We start from the raw sequence: 24,005 nt of genomic DNA, 5'->3' as shown, positions 1-24,005 counted from the left end.
TGTACCAAGTGGGGTCGCGGTGAGCCGGAGCCTAACCCAGCCACAGAGGGCACAAGGCTAGAGGGGGAGGGGACACACCCACAATGGGACACCAGTTCATCACAAAGCACCCCAAGCAAGACTCGAACCCCAGACCCACCAGAGAGCAGGACCCCCGCCAAGCCCACCACACTGTCGCGCCCCCCTAATACAAGACATCACTGATAATAAAGCTTGTTTTTTCTATAATATCCAAATGGTAAGACAAATGCAAAGACACATAGATTTATAAGAACACCACTCTTTCAACCCATCTTCAATAGCTTGCTATTTAAACTGAATTAAAACTGTCATCCTATTTAATCTGTAACTAAAAATTGAATTGCCCATTTGAACAGATTCTCTGACTATTTAACAATTTATTAGGTTGCTCTAATCAAAAGATGCAGTAAAACTATTTAGAAATGGCATCCTGATATCCAGCACAATGTTTTGTTGGTAACAATGTCATGGAGTCAGCAAGTAGAAACTTTACAGTCTGCACCATGCAAAACCTTTGTTGTACATTCATTTACATTTATTTATTTAGCAGACGCTTTTATCCAAAGCGACTTCCAATGAACTCTATGTAGTGTTATCAGCCCACACATATTATTCACCAAGGTGACCTACACTGCTAGATACACTACTTACAATGGGTCACTCATCCATATATAAGTGGAACACACTCTCTCTGTCACTTACACACTATGGGGGAACCTGAACAGCATGGTATGAGTCATATTCAATCTGTAATGAAAACAGCATTTGAAAAAGGCACACCTCATGGTTTCACATCTTTCTCATATCCCTTTCTTCCTTGTACACTCTGGGATCTGACTGGTTATGGTACCATCGTCAGGCCCATGATTGTAACTATGAGCTGTTGTATCTTGATGTTAATTAATTTTAGCAGACAACTGAATTAAAGTAATAATAAGACAACTATTACAACAGAAAATGTAATAAATTTGTTAGTATACACTATATTCACTCATTTCCAACAGCCTAGTCAACAAGCTGATAGTGATGAAATAAAGAACTGAGGGGACGTTTTAAATTTTAATTGGGTCTTCTGCAGTAAAGACAAGGAGTTAGCATGTTAATTCTGAAGTCAAAAGTTTAGCTCTGCTGTGCCATTCAGTACAGAATCTGTACATGTTATGTGTTGTGTATAATACTTATACAACAATAAATATAAGACAAAGGGCTGAGCTTCAAAATACAGTGGTGCTTGAAAGTTGGTGAACCCTTTAGAATGTTCTCTATTTCTGACCAAAAATGCGATCAGATTTTCACACAAGTCCTGAAACTAGATAAAGAGAAGCCAATTAAACAAATGAAACAAAAACATTACACTTATTCATTTATTAATTGAAGTAAATAATCCAACATATATACAGACCTTCAGACCTTGAAATTATAAATCACATCCAAATGTCCATCACAATGTCCATCATGTATTTAAAATGTCTGGTATAATTCCATATGATTCCAACAGTTAGATCCAGAGGAAACACAATTAAAGAAGAGAATAAATCAGTCACTGGAGCTGAGCTGCCCTAAACCTAAGCAGGAAACTCATTCAGCACGCACACTGTAAGAGATGTCAGTGAAATTAACAGTAAAATGCTGTAAAATCATGACATCAAAAAATTGTAAATAGAAAAACAATGAAACAGTGTTGAATTTACAGTAATACTATATTAAAATACTGAACCAAACACAACTGTTAATTTTACACTAAGAATATGTTAAAATAATCTTATTTCCTTGTGGAATTTACAGATTACTGTATCTTAAACACAGAAAATTTGTAATACAAATACCACACAGTTAAAATTACAACACGACAGTGTCAAAATAACATTTTTGTCAGGTTGATTTTTTTTTTTAATACTGAGAAAAACCGTATTACATTTCACAAAATAATATGGTATACTTTGCAGATAAGAATATGTACAAAAACTGTAAAATTATGTTAATAAGAAGGGTTTAAAAGACAGGTGATGTGTCTGTTCAGAATTGAGTAGGCCTATACACACACACACACACACACACACACACATTATCTAAACCACTTGTCCCATATGGGGTCGCGGAGCCTACCCGGCAACACAGGGTGTAAGGCCGGAGGGGGAGGGGACACACCCAGGACGGGACGCCAGTCCGCTACAAGGCACCCCAAGCGGGACTCAAACCCCAGACCCACTGGAGAGCAGGACCCGGTCCAACCCACTACGTCACTGCGCCACCACACCCCCCTGAGTAGGCCTATATTTAACAATATATCAGTAGGCTAGTAGTAATAGTGTATTACGTATGAGCTGTTGTATAGCCTCTCTGATAAAAGACCTCATGAGTAAGTGTAGCTAATAGCCAATGGATTTTAAGACATTTGAGTGTTACATTGAAATGTTCCTTAAAAGCTGCACTTTCCTATTTATGTTGACTGTAGAAAATAAAATGTGCTTGGCATAGCTAAGTGCAGGTGTTTGCAGTGAACATGGAGTGTGTTGGTAATATTGTGGAGAGATGAATGACAGATTTACAGTTCGGTCCATAAATATTAGGACATTGACAAAAAAGATGTTTTGCTTGCCCATCACCGCATATTGTAATTGAAAGAAAAATCATGTAGATTTTCACGTTCCAGTTTTAATTTGAGGGTATTCAGGTGACTGGTGGTGGAATTGCAGAAATTTCATCTTTGTATTCCAAATGGAGGGGGGCGTGGTGGAGCAGTAGGTTGGACCTGGTCCTGCTCTCCGGTGGGTCTGGGGTTCGAGTCCCGCTTGGGGTGCCTTGCGACGGACTGGCGTCCCGTCCTGGGTGTGTCCCCTCCCCATCAAGCTTTACGCCCTGTGTTGCCGGGTTAGGCTCCGGTTCCCCGTATGGGACAAGCGGTTCAGAAAATGTCTGTGTGTGTGTGTGTGTGTGTGTGTGTGTATTCCAAATGGACCATTAGCTGGTCATCTGTTCCACAGCTGTTCATCGGCTCTTTCTTTTTGCATCATATTAATTGTTAATGATAAAATTAAAAGTTTATATTTTCATTACAGAATAATGTAATCTGGTAATATTTTTACTGCCTTAAGGCAATTTTAAATGTAACAGTAATGACTTTCAATGTAAACGTCACAGGCATTCCCGCGAGAATAAACGCCTCTGTTTGTATTTCAAATGAGCGCTGCCTCGTCAAATCACTGAGCAGAACAGCTCATTGCTCTTCATTCATTGCACAACTTCATTTTGGCGGGAACAGCCAGACTGGTCCAAATTCACAGAGTGGAGGTTTTTGCAGCGTTATCCAAGGAGGGTAAAACTTAGAGAAACCGGCGGTTTTGTTACTTTGCTAGAAAATGATTACGTTACATTTTTGCAGAAAAATATTTGAGACGTTGAGGGTTATGTGCTGCATTGTTGTAGAGTTCATAGGAACGAACCCATTGCATTGTGTTTTCAAATGTGCTGGCGCTCTGCAAGAGGACATTGCACTTACACAGCTTTCAAAGCTCATTTGATTTCTACCGGGTTCACAATGTGTCTGCACCCGTAGAGCTCTTCTTACATATTTTAAATGTGCCTTTTGCATTTCGCTGTGTGGACGCCAATTTCACATTGAAAGAACTTATATCCCACAGCATATCTCGGAGGGGCAACCTGCGGCATGTCCAGTCAGTGGTGGTAACGTTCTGTGAATCATTTACTGCTCATATGTCCGGGAAACATAGAGCATGTTCGGTGAATAGCGTAAGTGACATGTACAGGTAAAGTAATTCTCAGCTGTCTGAAGTCAATGCATGTGTGAAGATACTTCCCAGAGCTCAATGATGCAACAACAAATGAAAGCACTGAATTCCCACAGAATCAATGAGACCTTTCTTAGGAATGTATGTTTATTCTACCTAAAATTGCAAGGGTAGCTCCTTCTTCCAGCTTCAACAACACAGACGATTGTTGAAGAGATACAAAATGTGTACGAGTTGGGACAGGAATACACTGTAAGTAAAGTACATTCACTTTTAAAAAATGACATGTGTTTAACAGATGATGCTATTGCTAAAATCTGTGATTGTGTGAAGGATTCACATCTGTTCTGTCTGTCATCAGGGACCACTGAGAACAACATATTCAAGAGCTCAGGCATTCAAAAATATGATCAGATACATAGAACTTAAAAAGTTACATTATGAAATGATGAAAATATGACACAAAAGGCTTGCTTACTACATACCTGTGATACAAACAGTAAATAGCTTATTAGAATCAGAATTATGGAAGAATTCAGTGTCACAGCAGTCGTGTCAATCAGACTCAGATTATTTTGGTGACATTACTGTTGGACAAAACTTTAAATCCAACCACTTCTTCATTGAAAATCCAGGATGCCTGAAGCTAATTCTGTACTAGGATGCTTTTGAAATTGTCAGTCCCCTTGCCTCTACTAAGAAAAAAAACACAAAGTTGTTGCAGTCTATCTTTCTGTGCCAAATTTACCTGTTCATCTGCGGTCCAGTACTGATCACATGTCTTATTGTGTGGAGAGAATGACCTCAAACAATTTGGAATTCCTAAGGTTTTCTCAGAGATGTTACCGGATTTAAAATATATGGAGAAAAATGGAATAACTACAAGAGGTGAAACGGTCAAAAGGGCTCTGTATTGTATTGCTGGTGATAATTTGGGTTCACACAGCGTTGGTGGGTTTACTGAAAACTTTAGTAGTTCTCAGTACTTTTGCAGGTATTGTAAAATAACATGAAGTGAGTTTCAGAGTGATGATCCAAATGTATGTGGTCCACAACACACCCCTGAAAGTTACGATTCTGCTGCTGTTGATCTACAAGCTGAAGACAGTCAAGACATCAAAGGCATAAAGGTAAACTCTGTTTTCAATGCTCTGAAATCTTTTCATGTTTGCCAACCCGATCTCCCACCTTGTTTAGGCCATGACATATTTGAGGGTGTCTTATCCTACAATGTCGCACTGTACCTGAAGTATTTCATTAAGCAGAAGAAATGGCTGACATATTCACTTTTGAACCGGCGCATCAAGCAGTTCAAGTACAAAGGATCTGATGCTCTCACAAAGCCATGTGCTGTCAACTCTGAGGTGTCCAAGCTTTCGGGTAAAGCCATTTAGAATTGGAATTTCTTAAGGTTGCTACCGGAAAGCACCAGGCCCAGACGGTGTCTCACCGGCCTGCCTAAAAACCTGTGCTGACCAGCTGGCCCCTATCTTCACAAAGATCTTCAACAGATCACTGGAGATGTGCGAAGTTCCTTCCTGCTTCAAACGCTCCACCATCATCCCCATCCCAAAGAAACCCAAAATCACAGGACTTAATGACTACAGACCTGTCGCCCTAACATCTGTGGTCATGAAGTCACTTGAAAAACTGGTGTTGGACTACCTGAAAGACATCACTGGACCCTTGCTGGACCCCCTGCAGTTTGCTTACCGAGCAAACAGGTCTGTGGATGATGCAGTCAACATGGGACTGCACTACATTCTACAACATCTGGACAAACCAGGGACTTATGCGAGAATCCTGTTCGTGGACTTCAGCTCGGCCTTCAACACCATCATCCCACACCTCCTCCTGTCCAAATTAACCCAACTCTCTGTGCCCACCTCCATCTGTCAGTGGATCACCAACTTTCTGACAGACAGGCAGCAGATAGTGAGGCTGGGAAAATTCTCATCCAATACTCGCACAATCAGTACTGGAGCCCCCCAGGGATGTGTGCTCTCCCCACTGCTCTTCTCCCTGTACACCAACAACTGCACCGCAAAAGACCCCTCTGTCAAACTCCTGAAGTTTGCAGATGACACCACACTCATCGGCCTCATCCGGAATGGCGACGAGTCTGCTTACAGACAGGAGGTCCAAGAGCTGGCTGTCTGGTGCAGTCATAACAACCTGGAGCTGAACACGCTCAAAACAGTGGAGATGATCGTAGACTTCAGGAGAAACATCTCAGCATTATCCCCACTCACCATCATGAACAGCACTGTGGCAACAGTGGAGTCATTCAGGTTCCTGGGCACTACCATCTCACAGGACCTGAAGTGGGAGCCCCACATAGACTCCATTGCGAAGACGGCCCAGCAGAGGTTGTACTTCCTTCGCCAGCTGAAGAAGTTCAACCTGCCACAGGAGCTACTGATGCAATTCTACTCCGCAGTCATCGAGTCCGTCCTCTGCACCTCTATAACTGTCTGGTTCGGCTCAGCTACGAAGTCAGACATCAGAAGACTGCAGCGGATAGTTCGGACTGCTGGAAGAATCATCGGCACATCCCCCCCAGCTCTCCAAGAACTGCACTCGTCCAGAGTCAGTAAAAGGGCTAGCAAAATCATTCTAGACCCCTCACATCCAGGCCACTTCCTCTTCGAACCCTTGCCATCTGGCCGGCGCTACAGAGCACCGAGCACCAGGACAGCCAGGCATAAGAAAAGTTTCTTTCCTCAGGCCATCTACCTCACGAACACCTAAATCTCTCCCCTAGAGAGTAAACCGTGCAATACATAATGCTATTTATATTTATAACTATTTATCACATATCTCTTACTCACACTCCCTTGCATTTGTATCTAGTGACTATTTTTGTATATTGGGTACTTTATATTTTTAAACATTTTTTATCCCTTGCTCACATACTCTATCTTCTCACCTGTCTTGTCACTGTCATTCTGTCTGTGCTGTGGTAGTTCCTGTCACCAAGACAAATTCCTTGTATGTGCGAACATACTTGGCAATAAAGCTCGTTCTGATTCTGATTCTGATTCTGTATCAATTGGTGACAAAGGGCAAAATCCAGAAGATGATGTGTGGCAGTTAACTACAGCTTAAAGATACTGTTGATACGATTTGTGCACAAGAGATTTTGTTGTTACAGGTAGCCTATCTTGACGTTATAATCCAAGAATATTTGGAATCAAGAAAGCTATTTTATTATTAATACTGTCATCTATTTTTCTTATTTCTCCCAAGGTTTTTTCTCCATCAACTCAGAGAAGGGCACTAAAGTGGAGAAGACAAACACATCTCGTCTTCACATTAACCCTAGAGTCCTTTACCTTGATTCAAGAACTGTTGGATCATGAGTGGTGTGATGTCTGGATTTAGCCTAAACTCAGTAAGATTTATGGCATGTGATGATGTGCCCTACTCACTGAGTTCTTCAAGCTGAAGAAGCCAGTAGAGGTTTGATGAAATTCTTAGTTTGTATTCAGTTGTTAGTTTTATTGATCTTTTATGTCCTCATGTGCATGCCTGCACCTCAATTTGCAAAGAAAACTATTTTTCTGTCTTTTGCTTTTTCTTTCTCTTTCTTTCCATCTTTCTTCTTTCAGTTTCAATAAGATCATTGCTAATCAGTCACAATGACTCCATTGTAATGTTTGTAAAGTATATATTGTGAATATGTGTGTTGAGAAATGACATGTTTTTGTTCCTTGCCTTGAGGTTAATAAATTCTTGGAAATGTAAGTTGTTACTGGATTTTTGTAATCTTTCAGTACAGTAACTCCTAAGGTATATCGGGCTTTGCCGTTTAAATGAAATTGTACCGAAAATAGAAGTGTTCAATCTCCCTGTAATGTACAGAAACAGTTTCTATTTTTCATTGAGCAATAATCCTAACAGGTGATGAAAAATACTTTTAGACAGTTTTACAGTTTATATTTTAGATTATTATTAGATAGGATTTTATGCCTTTACATTGTGATGAATAAATTGTACAGAAAATTCAGTTGCAGTATTTAGATGTTGCTTTCACTGTAAAACTCATCATTAATACTGCAAAAGACAGTACATTATAAACAACTTTTGAGTAAAATCTGCAGAAAAATGCAGTTAAATGACAGCCTTATAATGAGGCTTTTACAGTGTAACAGTGTTGATTTTTTGGTATTTTGCAGTGAAATCAAATGGGATTCAATGTACAATAAACTATAGCAGAATGTAAATCTTACTGAAACAATTAGTTTAATAGCAGCGTGGTCATGCTAATTCAGCAGAAAAGGGCTGTTGGATTTACTGGTTTAAAATGTAATTTTTTGTAAATTACAACAGTTTTAAACTGTAAAATTTACAGGTTGTTCAGTAAAGTTGTTTACATTTTGACTATATTTTTACAGAATTATTCTGGCAACCACAGCTGCCAGATGTTTTCTGATACTGAGGAATCTCTAAACATTTGTCCAGATGCCCAAAAGATGTATAAAGTAGTATTTTAAAGGTAAGACAACATGTGCCAGTCAGATGTGACACTTTTCAAATGTCAAATTAGTTCACAGATTGTAAACCACAGGTGCCTTGCCTGACCAGCTCTTCTGTATGCTCCTATTTTGTGGCAAATGCACAAATCTGCCAATAATACATCACTTTTAAATAAGAAGCTTTCAGAAATTGAGAATGCTGTGTGTGCCTCTTGTACCTACCCAGAATGCAGGCAAAATGAAGCTGGACAAAGAAACACAAAGTACAGGCCATAAAAACAATGCTGTCAATAAAATGAATTGTGTGCAAATAATACTATATTGCAACAAGCTTGGTAATGTAGGATAAAGCAACATTTCAGAAAGAATGTTCTTTCTTAAAATGGAAGAGACTGGGTAACAGGAAGAAGGATACAGCCAGTAGATTTTGTAAACTAATATTGCTTTACAGTACCAAGTACAGAGCTTTGCTTACTAACTTCCATTAAAATTAATAGTATATGAGTAAGAAGGATCCGGGACAGGCCATTAAAATGCCTTATCGAATTTCTGCTCATTTGTTTATAGCACAATTTTCCAAAAAACATCCAGAACATCCAACATCACTATGTTATACATATATTACTTCAACTAGACATTCAGTTCACAACATGAGATTTCAGTTGACAAAATCTTTTGTGACACAAAGCTTTATTTTATATAAATTGATTCTTTGTTAAGCTCCACTGCAAAATTGAACTCCCTAATAAGAATAGTCAAAACCCAGCTGGGTACATCTGAATATTAATGATTGTGTGAACTGGAGAATCCATTTTAGTCTATGCACATATATAGTTACAAAACTACGAACACTGATATTGTGCTTGTCTTTTCTGCTATAAGAAATGGAGCTGATTCAACAAATAATGATGATCTTGAATTATTGTTATGCGGAGTGACTTAAAGACATTATTTTTGCATCTGACTCATTTGTAGAGTTCAGTATTAGCCATTGACTTAAGTCCATTTGTTAAAACAGCAGGCCACTGGTAAGTCACAATTTCACAGTGCCCAAAGCCACAGCGTAGCCACTACCAACCATCACTTTGACTGCTGATGTGTATGACTTAAAAGAAGAAACAGGTCAAGTAAAATAAAGTTTAGAAAACTGTGTGGAACCTAGAAATCACCTGCATTAGCTTTACGGACAGTGTTTTTACCTTAATTGCAATGGAAATTTTTATTCTTTTAGTTTTTAAATGTTTCTGTCTGCAGTGCTACAAATAAATACCAGAAGTAAATGTTTGTAATACAGAATGAGATTTTAACTCAAAACACAATGACTGAACCATGAAAAGAGCATATCTTTAGAACAACTTGAAGACAGATTTATGAAGTTTTTTCACTGGTGCAAGACATTGCATCTTTTCTCAAAGTAAAAATGGCAAAAAAACTAGAGTAAAACACCTTATTTCAAGAATTGCTTATTTAAACATTGTCAGCTCACTTTAATGTATTGTTTTATTCCTTTGTGAAAAGATCATGCTTGCAAAACATTGTCAGGTCTGTTTCGGTAAGTTATTTCACAAAAACTGAGCAAAAGCTCAAACACATTTCGGTTTCCAATCAATAGTGTAGGGGATGGTGATGTGGAGGTCAAAGAGAACCGAAAGACATGCATAATGCTTACTCAAATTAAGTTCAAATACAGTTCAACAAATTGTATAATAATTGCCTTACATAGCAGAGACAGTCCCAACAAAATGAACACTGAACATTTCTTTGCAAAGGATTGGCAACCTAACCAGAGTGCACGCTGTCAAGCCCAGTGCCCTACACTTCTAAGATGGTCCATACCACCACAATCCTGCATTGGGATTAGTGCTATTGATAGTGTATGAATGACTGAAGTGACACTGAACACACTAAATGGTCCACACATAGAAAAGTAGCAACTTCTTCTGCATAAACCCAGCTGGTCAATCTAATATAAAGGATGAAGGTCCAGGTAAGAAGTATTAGTGTATATGTCTTGTTACCTGGTTGAGTTTACCAAGTTAGTTTGGTACTGAGGCCCAGACATTTATCTCATGCACATTAGAGTTTTGTATGTTTTAAAACAAATTGATAAAATAACATATTAGACCTTGTTATTTTGTATAAAAGTCTGGATTTAGCAGCTATAGTTTCCAGATCTCTACCTCTGAATTACTGGTTCTGTGAGAGCTCAACTAAGTGAACAGTAAGCTGAACCAGATGGTCATTGCTTTACTGGAACCAACTTCTATACTGTAGCCCTTTAGGGCTTTGTCTATTTTAACTTTTATCAGGCATTCAAAAAAATCATACTTCTGGAAGCTCCACATATGGAACTCAAGGAACAAGGAGTGGTGGCACCACAGAAAGGTCAAAGATATTTCATTAACTCTAGAACAAAACATTAATTGTCGCATTATTGTCTAAAGACTGAATGAAATAGCGTGTCACCAGAAAAGAGAAACAAAACTAAAAAGTTAATTCCATCTGAAATAGATACTAATCAATTTACATTTCCTTGTAAAAGTGATAGGTGGCCCAGCAACAAACAAAGGAAATAGACCTAGGAGCAGAAGCAATAGTGGACTGATGCCCGTCTCTTCAGCAAATAATGGTTTCAGTCAATCAGCTTCGTTACTGGGTTTAAGAGTAAAACTGTGTATGTCAGTTCGGATAAAAGCGTTAAACAAATTAATAACGTGACAAGTGACGTAAGTCGTAATAATGCACGATGTCACCACCTCCTCATACAAATGCCATGCATGGCATGCAATGGGACTAGACTCGTGATATACATGATACTTTCATAACTGCACTATGAAATATTATACGTTACACAACGGAGACACGATTCAATTAGGCCTTTAACGGAGCTTTAAAACTGGAACACAACTCGGCAAGACTCTTCTTACAAAATCGGTTGACTGGTATTTCAGTCAGTGTATCACAGAGAAAAGATTCTCAAAAGTTCGACCTGTTAACAACGCAAAGCGCAAAACATAGTATATGATATACCTGAAACACAAAAGGCATGATGATTTCTCTCTAAAAATATTTAATTAAAGCATTAATTTGACCCCGGGGGTGTCATGAGGGCAGGTACCCATTTCATTAGGAAGTAAAGAAAGAGGATTATTAACTTACTGCGACCATTTGGGATCCATTTATGAGAGGCGGAATCGACGAGGCTTCAGGGTGCAGCGCAAGGTAATCCGTACTAAACGCCTTTATGCCTCTCCGGCCCAGATAAGAGGAGCCAGCAGCTGCGATCCCGGACACTTAGGGTTATATATGATGTAAATATATTGAGGGTTTGTCAGCTCTCCCAAACCATAAAACCCACTTTAATGACCCCACGTGTTCCTCCTGAGCCACTCGCGCTCCCTGCTAGAAGCCATTTGAATGAATAACCTTCAAAAGTTCAAAATACGAGAAAAGAAAGAAAGAAAGAACAGGATTTCACCATTAAAAGCTCACACTCCTCAGTGTCGAGGCCAGAACTTTGTGTCATGGCTGAGAGAGCTCGATCTGCAGGAGTGTCCTGTTTTTTTTTTTTTTTTTTTTTTTTTAATGAGCCAGGAGCAGGAACTGTTATGTGAGACTGCAAGTGAGAAGGGTGAGTCATTTTACGTTTTTTTTTCCCTTCAGAAGGAATAGAGTTAAATGAAATGTCAGATAAATTGTGAAGAATAGTTGAAAACAAACTTTACACGGCATCCAGTTTATTCGTGAAACAATCAGGGACGCTAACGACGAGATTGTGGCAAAGGAAAAACAGAGTTGATCAGCAAGTAATAAATGAGAACAATCAATCACAGCGCTACCTGTGGCTTTTGTTGCTATAAGGGAACTCAGAAAAAGTTGAGTGCTGTTTTCTTTATACTCTCCAACTGTCGTTATTTTTCGATTTTTTCCCCTGCCAGTTTTTAAGTTATGCAATTACTAGTAGCAAACAACATTCAGGAATACTTTCTCTGTCTCTAACATACACGATGACGATTCTGAGAAGTATGAAAGCTTATTAGACATATTTCATACGTGGAAGTTTAAACATTTGCTTCTCTTAATTTAGTAATTACTTTTGACGTTTTCAAATCGTTTTATGCTGTAGTTTTTCTGAACCTGTATATATAGATATTAACAGCTAATATTATTGTTAGGCCACTATGAGGCCTGACACATCTACATCACTAGTGCAGTAAGTCAGGTTTATTTCGAAATGTACTGTTATTGTTACCCACCTAAATCACCATTTTATCAAAACAAATGCACTAATTTACCTTCTACTAAAAGGCATACCTCCATGGTCTTTATTGTGAAAAATGCAACCAAAGTTTGGATTAATGCCAAAATGTGGACCTTTATTTCAATTTCCTTGAAATATACATCTCTTAAAGCAGGAAGTCATTCTCCTTGTTGGAGAGGAGTAAAGAACCGCTGTAAAGTTTTACCATGACCATTAAATTTTATAGGCCGCCGTCTGTAGGCAGAGGAGTCGCTTTTGATTTTGTATGTGTGTGTTAAGGGGAATGTTAAAGCCTGATATGGCAACCCAGCAGACTGCTTGAGAACCGATAAAGCTGCTAATTTTTAATTGCCTGAGACACAATAAATCCGTTTAAAAGTTACCAGGAACATACCCCCTGTGTAAATTGTTCATTTGATTACTGTAAATGCATTCAGATAAACTACAGTACATGCACTGAAAATAGTTATAAAGCATCCCCCCAAAAAAACACTTCTACAATACATTTTTTTTATTAACGTTGCCCTTCCTCGTCCCATTTCAGTTGTGTTTAAACTTCTTTATTGCAAGCTGTACATTTCTAATCTCTTCACACTTGTAAGATTATCATACACTATGTCAATAAATAGAAAAAAAGTTGTAGATGGGAGAAATATACAGATTACACATACCAGTGCAATTTAGAATACTGCATATTTTATTCAGCAATACACAGATAAGCAAAATTTCATAAATCTACCATTTCTACCAGCATGTCATCTTTAGAAGACAACTTGACAAAAACCCGTGGACATAAACCAGGCTAATATTTAAATAATGCATTTCCTGTATAAAATTTGGGCTACATTTAATTTTTTAAAATGTGTTATGTTGTTCTGTCATGACAAAACATCTGCAGTTCCATAACAGATCTTTTTAAGAGCAAAAGAACATTAAAATATCGATAAGACATAAAAGCTATGTTGATAAACAGCAATATAGTATTTCCAAAGCACACATTGCTTAGAACTTCCTCGGAACTTGCTAAGAACTTTCATACCTGCCCACCCACAAGAATGACTGCAATAATTATAATTACATAAAATGTATATAACTGGCTACTCAGCGGTCTGATGGTATTCATGGTGAGGCAATAATAAATTTACTGTGATTTTCTCCTTTTCAAAGAAGTGAATTAAGATACATATTATTTAACAAAAAAAAAATCTAAGGAAGTATATGCTGGTGTACAGTTGGTACAACAAAATATTTCTTGTGATTTATGTCAGTCCAGTACAGTTTACTGTCACTAAACCTTGTGTGACTTCAGTCGAGGATCTCAGAACAGTCATAGCCATTACTCTACTAACCACATGTCAGTTTTACCAGGAATAACTTTGTTTTAGGCCTTATGTATGCCTTTATTTTCTATGTTTTCTCAAAATCAAGTAAAAAGAAGAGCAAGAGGTGTCTTATGAAACACAAAGAATCCAGCATTCGTCATTTCCGAATTATTCTATGAATAACCGTTAAAAAAACGAAGTTTGATTGTGTCAATGAGAGGCCTACTGTCACCACGTGTAGCGGAACATTTGCTGTTTACAGAGCTAGAAAGTCTCGTAGGACCTTTGTCATTTAGATGCACGGTTGGAACACTGTCCGCAGTGGATTTAAGTACAACTCACTTTTTCCGTGATTCAACAAATACATCTGAATCAATGCCAGTCCCTTACAAACCAGCATGCTCCGTATGATGTCATATAATTTCATCTACTGACATAAATATGTTCGGAAATATAAAGAAAGTGAAATTAAACGATTTTTTTTTCCTGAAGTCTCATCTCTTTTACCCATGTCCATATTCAGTTTCTTAGGTGACGGATGGGCGTGGCCTGAGTCCACAGAGCCCCTCCCACGATTTACTGAGCGCGTCGAAACATTCGTCGTCACAAAATATCAACTAGCTTACTTAAATAATGATGACAGTTATAACATAACGCCACATAAGCTATACATAGGCATATTTTACACATACATATCCAAAACATGGAAAGTTCTAATAATAATTTACTGCGTACGAGTATGGGTTGTGCTGGAAGATTTTATGGCCTCATCATGTTTCATCAACAGTTTATTTATTTTTTTCTTAGAGACCAACTGCAGTCCCACACATTCTTTACATGGATTCTTTTAATTTCAGCTTTGAATCCTTCTTCCACTTCATGCGTCGATTCTGGAACCAAATTTTAATTTGTCTCTCGTTCAGACAGAGGCTATTAGCGATCTCGATACGTCTACGACGGGTCAGGTACCGGTTGAAATGGAACTCTTTCTCCAGCTCCAAAGTCTGGTAGCGGGTGTAACTGGTCCGTGACCGTTTACCGTCAGATTCTGGAGTGGCAGAAAAAAATAATTAGCTTCCTCAACACCCGTGAGTTACACTCACCCGTGGTAAAGGAAACAATTCACATTGAATCTACCTGTTGCCGTTTTTTTTTTTTCAAAAGAGAAAGAAAGAGAGAGGAGAAAGGCGGAAGGATGCATAGAAACACTGGAAATAAGTAAAGTAAGCTAAATAGTGATTGTTGCTGTAGCTATTGGTTCGTCTGATTATGGTTTATTGGAGTTTATGAAGGATTGTTATTCTATGATACACCCCATATATGAAGGTCTGCCAGTGCAATGTCAAAGTGAAAAGGCTGAACTCAACGGATGGATAAATTAGCATGTTATGAATAAAATAATATTTATGCCTGAAATTATAAACATCGGTTTAACACATTAGTATGCAAATCATACCAGAATAACTGACATGAATTAAGTATAGAAGACTGAAACCTGGTACACGCTTCTTTGTAGACAAACGAATTTAGACTTATTATCGCTTATTACTGTAACCCAATAAATAAAAATCAACCGTGAGAAGCATAAACAACACCGAAAATGCACAGTACACTGAGAGGAAAATCAATGATGATTTAAGTACAGAAAATTAATTATGAAAGCCATTGCAAATACCTTAGCCATCCACTTGCTGTTGTTATTAAAAGTAACATTTAAAAAGGTGCTCTTTATAATCATCATCATCATCATCGCACACGGTACCGTTATTCGTCTAAGGGAGCACATCTCGGGGTGAAAAGTTCAAATCAAGGGCAGCACGTTGATTCCTGCACCATGCCTGTACTCGTCCTCAGTCCCTGTTCGCGAGGTAATATGTGGGACCGAAATTGAAAACAAAGTTACCTTCTGATTTAAAACAAAATTATACTAACAATCTCGTGCAAAATAACTAAATATTTTATGGCAATCATTGTTTGTCCGTTTGTTGCGAGTTTAGTTTCTCTCATTCAATTATGCCGTCATAAATTTGGACGCAGATCGCCTCTTCGCCTTAACAGGACAGTTTTACGAGCAACTGATGCCTTTGTCATAAAATTTACGACTGCGAGTTTTATTATTTCCCCCCGTACGGCCTATAAAACTGGGGGGAAAAAAAAAGGAAGAACAAAAAAAACTGAATGGCGAAAGACGGCTAAAACGGAGATGGAGAGAAAAGATGGAAAGAAAGTAAGAAAGCCACCCTTTGCCCTTCCTGGAAAAAAAAAAGAAAATATGACACTTTACCGTGACTCATATGCAGCTTTGTCATCCACGGATATATCTGCGGCTGCTGATGGTTGCTTTGAGGCTGGCCCGAGTTATTTTGTTGTGTTACTGGCTGCACGGTTTGCATTGTTTCAACTTTAATGTCGTCTGCTGCTGTCTTGCCGCCGGGCTTGTGGCTCAACTCCGTGTCCCCCTCGCTGCTGTGAGAGAACAGACCGAGCCGGAGGGAGCGCTGCCCGTTGGGGGAGCTCAGAGCCGAGCAAGACTGTGGCCGTGGCGCTTGGGCGTCTGGACTGCCACGCAGATTCACGCTCATCTCCTCCCGTTTGTGGGAGTTCGAAGAAGCTTGTGAAGTGAAGGATCCGCTGAGATCGAGCCCTCCGTAACAGTAACTGGACGGATGGAGCTCGGAGAGCGATCCATAGCTGCCAAAACTGTGCATGTTGTAGGCAGACGCCTCGTGGGTTTGCTTGTAAAACGAGTTGGCTACGTAAGAGCTCATTTTATTGAAGAACAAAAAATGCACAAAAAACAGAAGCATTTAATTTGGAACAATCATTAGGCTTGATAAAAACTATAATTTAGCGACTTAATGGTAACTGATCAACAGCTAGTTTTTATTGTTATTATTATTTATTACGTTTGATTTGTAGCTCTTTGGAAGTTCAGGGGGCTTTTGTCCTAAAAAAGACCAGGATTTATAGGTGGGGGGAATAATCTTCTTTTTTCTCTATTCGACGTGCACTGACCAAATATGGGATGTTTAAATAGAATCACGTGCCAGAACTGGCCAGTCATAAATTGGCTTTATCCCCCCGGGAGCTTATTGATGGATGAAAGAAACGTGTCTGATAACTTGGCAGTGGGGACCACGTAGAGGCGCCCGTGGAGAAGGGTTGGACAGCGGGGCGAGAGCGTCATCTGGTGTCGGAGAAGGGCGAAAGCTCAAAGTACTGGACACCCCTCCCCCACCATCCAGGTTCCCATGTACCTAGCAGCAAAGCAGCTACAGGTCATGGAGGCATGTGCGACACATAGTCGCGCCACATCCAACTACTGAGAAGCAATAGGGAAAAGTACTTATGTAAAAATCACACCTTTTGCAGCAGTCCAAATGGGAGGGGGGGGGGGATCGTGGTATTTACCAGTACTCACAAATACTGAGTGTCTTAAAAGTACATAGAAGCTCAGGAGATATATTTGCAAGGCGTTGTTAAATAAGGTGAGGAAAATGCATTATTATTATTATTATTATTATTATTATTATTGTTATTGTTGTTGCCGTTGTGAGCAGCAGCAATTATGCTACTGTCATCGCATCGTAAAGCCTGTGTTCCCTGTTGAATTCTTGAAACAACAGCACTAGGTATCGACAGGAATTCTTTACTGCTAAGAAATATATAAAGATATAACATTACTTTAAAAATTGCCCTGCAACTGCACCTAAAAAGGTATTGTGGAGGGAGAAGCGCGCCATTGGACACCATCAGTTTGAGGAATCGACGTATTACACATTCAAAATATTCGTATTCAACATATGTTGAACGTATAACAACACATTCAAAATGGAATTATGCTTGCACTGTTCAGATAATTATCCAAGGTTTGGTAAAATCATATTTAAGATGTAATAGTCCAGACCTACTGAGATGTTAATGAAACACATTCGAAAGTGATCTTATAATTGTTCCGGCAGCATAAAAAATATATTCTCTGCATCAGAATGAATGAAAAAAAAAAAGTTTTATAGAACATCTGAAACAGTAAAGATAATTTATTTGCATTTTTGCATTACATGACCTGATTTGCCAAGTTCTTTTTCAAATGAAATCCAAAAACGCAAATTTAGTTTTAGTCAACCCCACAGTTTTGAATATTGTTTAAACACCTCTAAATATTTATATTTGTTGGTATGTTATAGTTGTTCTGGAAGAAGAAGACAAGCTATTCATTTGTTTAACATGAATATTTTGTTATTGGCATTAATATTCGGTGGCCATTTTTTTCTAGTCTTTATAATTTATATGCAGTACATGTTTTCTTTCGGAACAATAATCTGCACACGAAAAGAAACATTGTAATGTTTTTATTTTAACCGACGAACTATTTGACCCAAAAAATCTTGAGGTTTTGGTTAGTGTTTTCATTCGCTTTTCACTTATTAAGCACCAAGTCATATTTGGAAGACATCGCTGCACACCACATTACTTTGTGACAACTGTCGTTTTTATAAACATAGTTTCACTGTAATTTGTGCATCTGAAGAGACGATATTAAGTGTTGCCTTGCACAGTGCTGTCCTCTACATAATCGTCCCCCATTCTCTTCAGTGCGCAAAAATACACGAGACAAAGACTTGAATTTCTAATAATTTTTATTAAATATTGAACAAGGTGATTGGACTTTATTTTCATCCAGTCCATAAAATGTGGATTTATTTGCTGTTAAGATCCTATGCAGTTTTACTAAAACTATGATAATGGACTTTGTCATACTCTTACACAGTACAATGCAAAGTAAGTATAAATAGTGTCTAGGAGCAACTGCAGAATGCACACGAAAAATCTCACAGGAACTGTATATCGTTATGTACAGAGATATTCACAAGTCAGGTAGTATATGTTGTCAAGTGACAACTTTTTCAGCATTTGCAATAACCTAAAGTTTTATACAACAATATACGAAAAAGTTAAATGAATTATATTTCACAGGAGTAGGATTATAGCATTATACCTTCACTCAAGGAGTGGCCGCAATGTGTATTAACACACAACGGATCTTCACCAGAAGGACAGATTTACTGGCAAAATGATGCGAGGGACATGTATTTACAGACTCAGTGGAGCGAATGTTTTCGGGTAACATAAAAATCAGCACTATTTGCGTCATTACACGTTCATCTGCATATGTTTGAAAATGTCAAGTAGTCAGCAGTGGAGCGGTGTCCACACAGGGAACCATCGGGAAGCGTAACGTTTTTCTCAAGACATATTGCATCCGAACTGAATACAAGAAGTGCAACGATGTTGTGATTACGTGCTTTTATGTGGAGTGAGAGCGACAGAGGGGAAGAGTGGGGGGCAGAAGTAGGGAGTACAAAGGAAGAGCAGACAAAGAGGTGTAGCTTTAGTGTCCATGCAATTATAAGTTACTGTATATGTGTACCAAAAAGATACGCTTAGGTAGTTCTGTTATACTGGCGATGCTCGTGGTGTAAGCAGTCAGTTTTCATTCCTTCTTCTTGCCCTCATCTGCCTCCTCTTCTGCTTCTTCTTTTTCTGTTTCCTGAGACCCTCCCGCAGACACATTACCCGTCAGAGTGGAGGTTAGATTGCTTTCCTTTTTCCATTTCATGCGGCGGTTCTGGAACCATATTTTGATCTGGCGTTCTGTCAGACAGAGAGCGTTGGCGATTTCGATACGTCTGCGTCTGGTTAGGTACCGGTTAAAGTGGAATTCCTTCTCGAGTTCGAGGGTTTGGTACCGGGAGTAAATCTGACGGCCTCTCCGTCTGTCTGTTCCGTACCCGACCCCTGGATAGGAAATTTAAAAGAGATTAGATTAGGTTATTAAAATCACATTTCATTACCATCAGTCATATGCAGCCCTAATTTCAATGTCAGTTAATGTCAGTTGATTTGGTGTGCTACTGCTGCACTGCTGACCAGCAAAGTGTTTTTACAAAAGGATTGTTTTCCCTCCCATTTTACAGAACTCACTATCTCACGCACGCGCGCGCACACGCGCGTACACACACACGCGCGCGCGAGCGCGCACACATACACATTTTCCATTAATTTTATCCATGCTTGATTACCTTTCGCCGTGGATGGCAACTTGCTTGCGAAATGAATAGTTATTTGATGCCAGTAATTTAGGATTAATATGAAATTTTGAAATAACCTTACACCCCATTACAATACATCAGCGTGACCACGCTGTACGCGACACTATTACTAGTATCTCTTCAGGCATAATAATACGACATATTAGCATAACATCAAAGCGAGAAACAATTCCAAGTGAAAAAACTACTGTTTACATTTAACTGCAAACATGTTGGAAAAACTGTTATGAGTTTTAGGCTTGAACAGACAGAAGAGAAAATCGATCTCAGTAAATATATACACAACAGCATTTTTTTCTGAGAACATACAGTACAGCATTTATTTAACACACTTACTGGATATTTGGAAAGATCAAAAGGGATTTCGTATGCAGATAAAAGGCCCTTTGCCAGCAAAGCAGTGCAACAGTTAATGGTTTATGGTGCAATAAAAAGTTTGTGCTGTTGGTGGAACTGATCGTAAAACAGTTCAGTCCATATAATTTATCTCTTTGAATTGTGACACTTACCACTGTGGGAGTTCATTCTCTGCATCCATGGATAAATTTGGATATTTCCTTTCTGCTCCTGTGATCCAGAGCGTGTCTGATCTGAGCTGCAGTCTTGTGCAAGAGAGCTCTGTGCGTTCAGTCCCATACTTGTCTGCCGGCAGCTGGGGAGCACGTCCTTGTCCTGGTAGAACACGTTAGATCCATACTCGTAGGGTCCCCGGCTCGATCCAAACACAACGTTGTCTTGGGGCGAATAAAACGGAGAGGAATATATCCGGTTTTGGGCCACGGCAGCCCCGTATGACGAGAAATGTCTCACGGGGTCATAGGTGGTCGAATTTAAGGGCACGTTGGGTAAAACTTCTTGACCACCAGTTAAATGGCAGGGGAGCGACGGGTTTGCGAAATACGAATTCATACCTCGCTCCCACTTTCTTTCTCACCTTCCTTCTTTATCCTTCTCCCACTCTCTCCCTCTCTCTCCCGTTCTCTGTCTCTGTCTAACTCTCCCTTGTTCTGTTGACGTTCGTTGTACCGAATCTTTTACTATTATTTATTTATTTATTTATTTATTTTTAATTTCAGGGCTACAGCAAAGACTCGGAGCCCGAATGTTATAGCTAGGGCTCCGCTCCAAGATGGACAATTTGACAGGGTCAGCTGACCGCTTTCCGCCAATTGAAAGCGAGGAGTCGGGAGGAAAATGGGGAAAAAAACATACCTTCGTTTTTTCTCCTCTTTTGATGAAAAGTATTCCTACTTTTGGACTATACTCGGGTATATTCACAGACAGTGACAGACATATTAAAATATGTTTAGAATGGCAGAAGACTTAATGAGCAAGACCTTATGCATGTCTGAAAATCAGGTATTTGAACACATCATCAGGTAATATACTCTGAAGGTAAAAACACACTGAAAATAACGCATGCAATTAAAAAAAACACTCTTTTGTTACGTGTTATAAGGCTGTTTTTTTAACCGTTTCAAACTGCTTGTTAAAACAATGTTGCTGCATTAAGAGGTTATGGGCACAGAGAGAGAGAAACACGTTCGTCCGTAAAGAACGTACATGATCCTATTCGGAACAGTACAATATTCTGTTTACAGTATGAACCGCACTTCTTAATGCATTTAGCTGTAAAATTTATTCCCAAAGAGAAAGGAGAACGCGGTTCCTGATGAATATCAAACTTATCCTATTCTGGACGTCTAATGGCGAACTGTGTATATGTCTGTGCTTGCTTAAAAATGAATAAACGTCTGTGTATAATAACTAAAACTCAGTCTTCATAAAATGGCACTGAACATGAAAAGAAACAAAAGTACTAGTGACTGATACTTAAAAATTAATGAATAAAATTCATTCTTATTTCCACTCATCGCTGAGCGCTTCAGTTGTAGTATTATAAGTTATATTACTGTAGCAATTGCATAAATAAATATACGGACGAGTATGTAAACAAATTTCTTAGCTAAAACAATTGACGTAAACAAAAATATAACTGTTTTGCATTTAAATGCAATGACTACGATGTAAATATTGCCGTTTGCGCACAAACACTGCTACATGTTCCTGAAAAACACAATGAGACATGTAAAACGTTGGCCATGATTTTACTGACTGTCCTGAATTATGATTCGAATAAATGTTATTTTGGGAATGCGGTATTTTAGACAAGTAGTACGTTTAAAAACACCCCGTTGTAAAACTATATACCTATGCATATACATGTATGGCAACACACACCCGTGTGTTTGTGTCTGTGTGTCCATTTGTGTGTCTGTGTGTGGAGAAGGAAAATAAAGTCAAGCATTCAGACAGTGTTCCCTTCTTTGTATTCAACGGAAATCAGCTCGGCGAGGGGGGCAGGGTGGTGTTAGGGCAGTTGTTCTGCAAAAGAATTCTGAACACTTAGTGGGCAATAAAAGTAATAAAACTAGACAAGTGACAGCTCCCAGACTTCCCACAATAACACTTATCGTACGCGTTCTGCGTGGGGAAAACTTAAAGGACCTTCTATTATATTAATATGCATACGTGTAGAATAACAGTAATGTTTGACACATATTCCAGAAAAACGATAATTACAAATGCTTCCTCTCCAGAGTAATCAGCTGCTGCTCACAAATAAAGGGATTGCAAATGTTAAATATTGCTCCTGCAACGGGTTTATTCCCGAGATCAATCCGAGTTTCGGTCCCGCCTAGAAAGTTTTCATTAAATTTATGTGCTGCATATAAACTATAAGTGCAGAACAGCTCCTTTTCAAAATAAACGCAATTACATCTCATAGCCTGTAGCTTGCAAACTGTGGAGGTTTTTAAATTGGATACAAATATACTGCAAACACACACACTTAATGTAGTGGGCAGCGGATGCAGTAGGGGAAATGGAAGGCCACCTCAGAAGAGAGGTGTCTTGATCTGGGAAGACCAGCGCAGAAGTGTTCATAACCTGGCCTCGGCTATAATGTAGGCCATATGACGAACAGTGTGAAGGAACAAACGGTGTAACAGTGAGAATAACAAGCAACAACATCATCCATCTACCCACGTCCTGAGACCAGTGGAAAGTGTGGAAAATAAGGCACAGCAATACACAGAAAGATACACAGGCCTATTTATAGACTTTGATCGCAAACACAATGAACCACGTAGCGATTATCTCAATATGCAACTTTTCTGTTCGAAGATCAATCAGTCCTCTGCGGTATTTTGCAGCATTTCCGACATAGATATTACACCTAGTTCACAATTTCGAGCTGGTTCCTGGTTGCGTTCTAATATTTGTGTTTGAAAAGGCCAATGAATTTTATAATTAAGAACATAAGGCCTCCTGACCTGCAACAGAAACATGAAAGCTACATTTTGAAATAATGTCGGCACGCGTTTGATGGTGTTAGGTAATAATTTAAGAATTTAAATGTAAATCACATTGGGTATTTTTATGAAGCCACTGTGAACTGAGCGTAGTTTCAAATGTTTTATTGCATGTCCACAAACAAATCATACAGAAAGCTGTAGTGTTTGAAACCCCAGTGCTCCGGTAGAACAGTGGCCGTTATAAGCGTCGCATTTTGAAATTATGTGAAGTTTATCCCCTCTTCATACCTATTGTTTGTTATCAAGCAGCGATTCTTTTTGGGGAAACTCGCTCAAGGTATTCAGAGAAAGGATAAACCAGTACACATTCGTTTATTTGCTTTGCAATGACACTGGCTTGTAAACACACACAGGGCGCAGTAAATGTATTACTCTAGAGACTTATTAAAGATATTAAAAACGAAGAAAACAACTCTATCATGAAGACTGGTACAAACATGATAATACGGTTTAAGATGACTACCTGAACCGCAGTGAAGACAATATTAACCTTTGATATTATATCTTAGTTGAAAGAGGAAAAAGAGCTCACTTAAATCAGTGGAAATTGAAGAAAAAAGTTCTCTCTCTTTTAATAATGAAATAGACTCAATATATAAAATATCTTTTGCACTATGCAAAATCCATACTAATGGAATGTCAAAACAAGCTAGTACAGCTATAGCAATTACCGTAATCTATAAT

At 38.7% G+C, this 24,005-nt stretch overlaps 3 protein-coding genes across 3 annotated transcripts in view; all 3 read right to left on the bottom strand.

Moving 5' to 3' along the window:
* The window catches only part of LOC108939272 (homeobox protein Hox-D3-like), a 65,487-nt gene that overhangs the window by 37,989 nt on the left and 3,493 nt on the right, over window positions 1-24,005 (bottom strand). The gene's annotated exons all lie outside the window — the stretch shown is intronic.
* On the bottom strand, window positions 13,964-16,638 carry hoxc5a (homeobox C5a). Its single transcript, XM_018760453.2, has 2 exons — window positions 16,116-16,638; window positions 13,964-14,879 (listed from the first exon to the last, which is right to left on the bottom strand). Exons 1-2 carry the CDS (start codon window positions 16,636-16,638, stop codon window positions 14,665-14,667), a joined length of 738 nt encoding a protein of 245 aa, XP_018615969.2. The 3' UTR covers window positions 13,964-14,664.
* LOC108939273 (homeobox protein Hox-C6a-like) lies at window positions 18,502-23,757 on the bottom strand. Its single transcript, XM_018760452.2, has 2 exons — window positions 20,454-23,757; window positions 18,502-19,630 (listed from the first exon to the last, which is right to left on the bottom strand). Exons 1-2 carry the CDS (start codon window positions 20,851-20,853, stop codon window positions 19,326-19,328), a joined length of 705 nt encoding a protein of 234 aa, XP_018615968.1. The 5' UTR covers window positions 20,854-23,757; the 3' UTR covers window positions 18,502-19,325.

The sequence above is a fragment of the Scleropages formosus genome, chromosome 19, assembly GCF_900964775.1.
Source record: "Scleropages formosus chromosome 19, fSclFor1.1, whole genome shotgun sequence".
Lineage (NCBI taxonomy): Eukaryota > Metazoa > Chordata > Actinopteri > Osteoglossiformes > Osteoglossidae > Scleropages > Scleropages formosus.
This window is presented reverse-complemented; position numbering and strand designations above follow the sequence as displayed.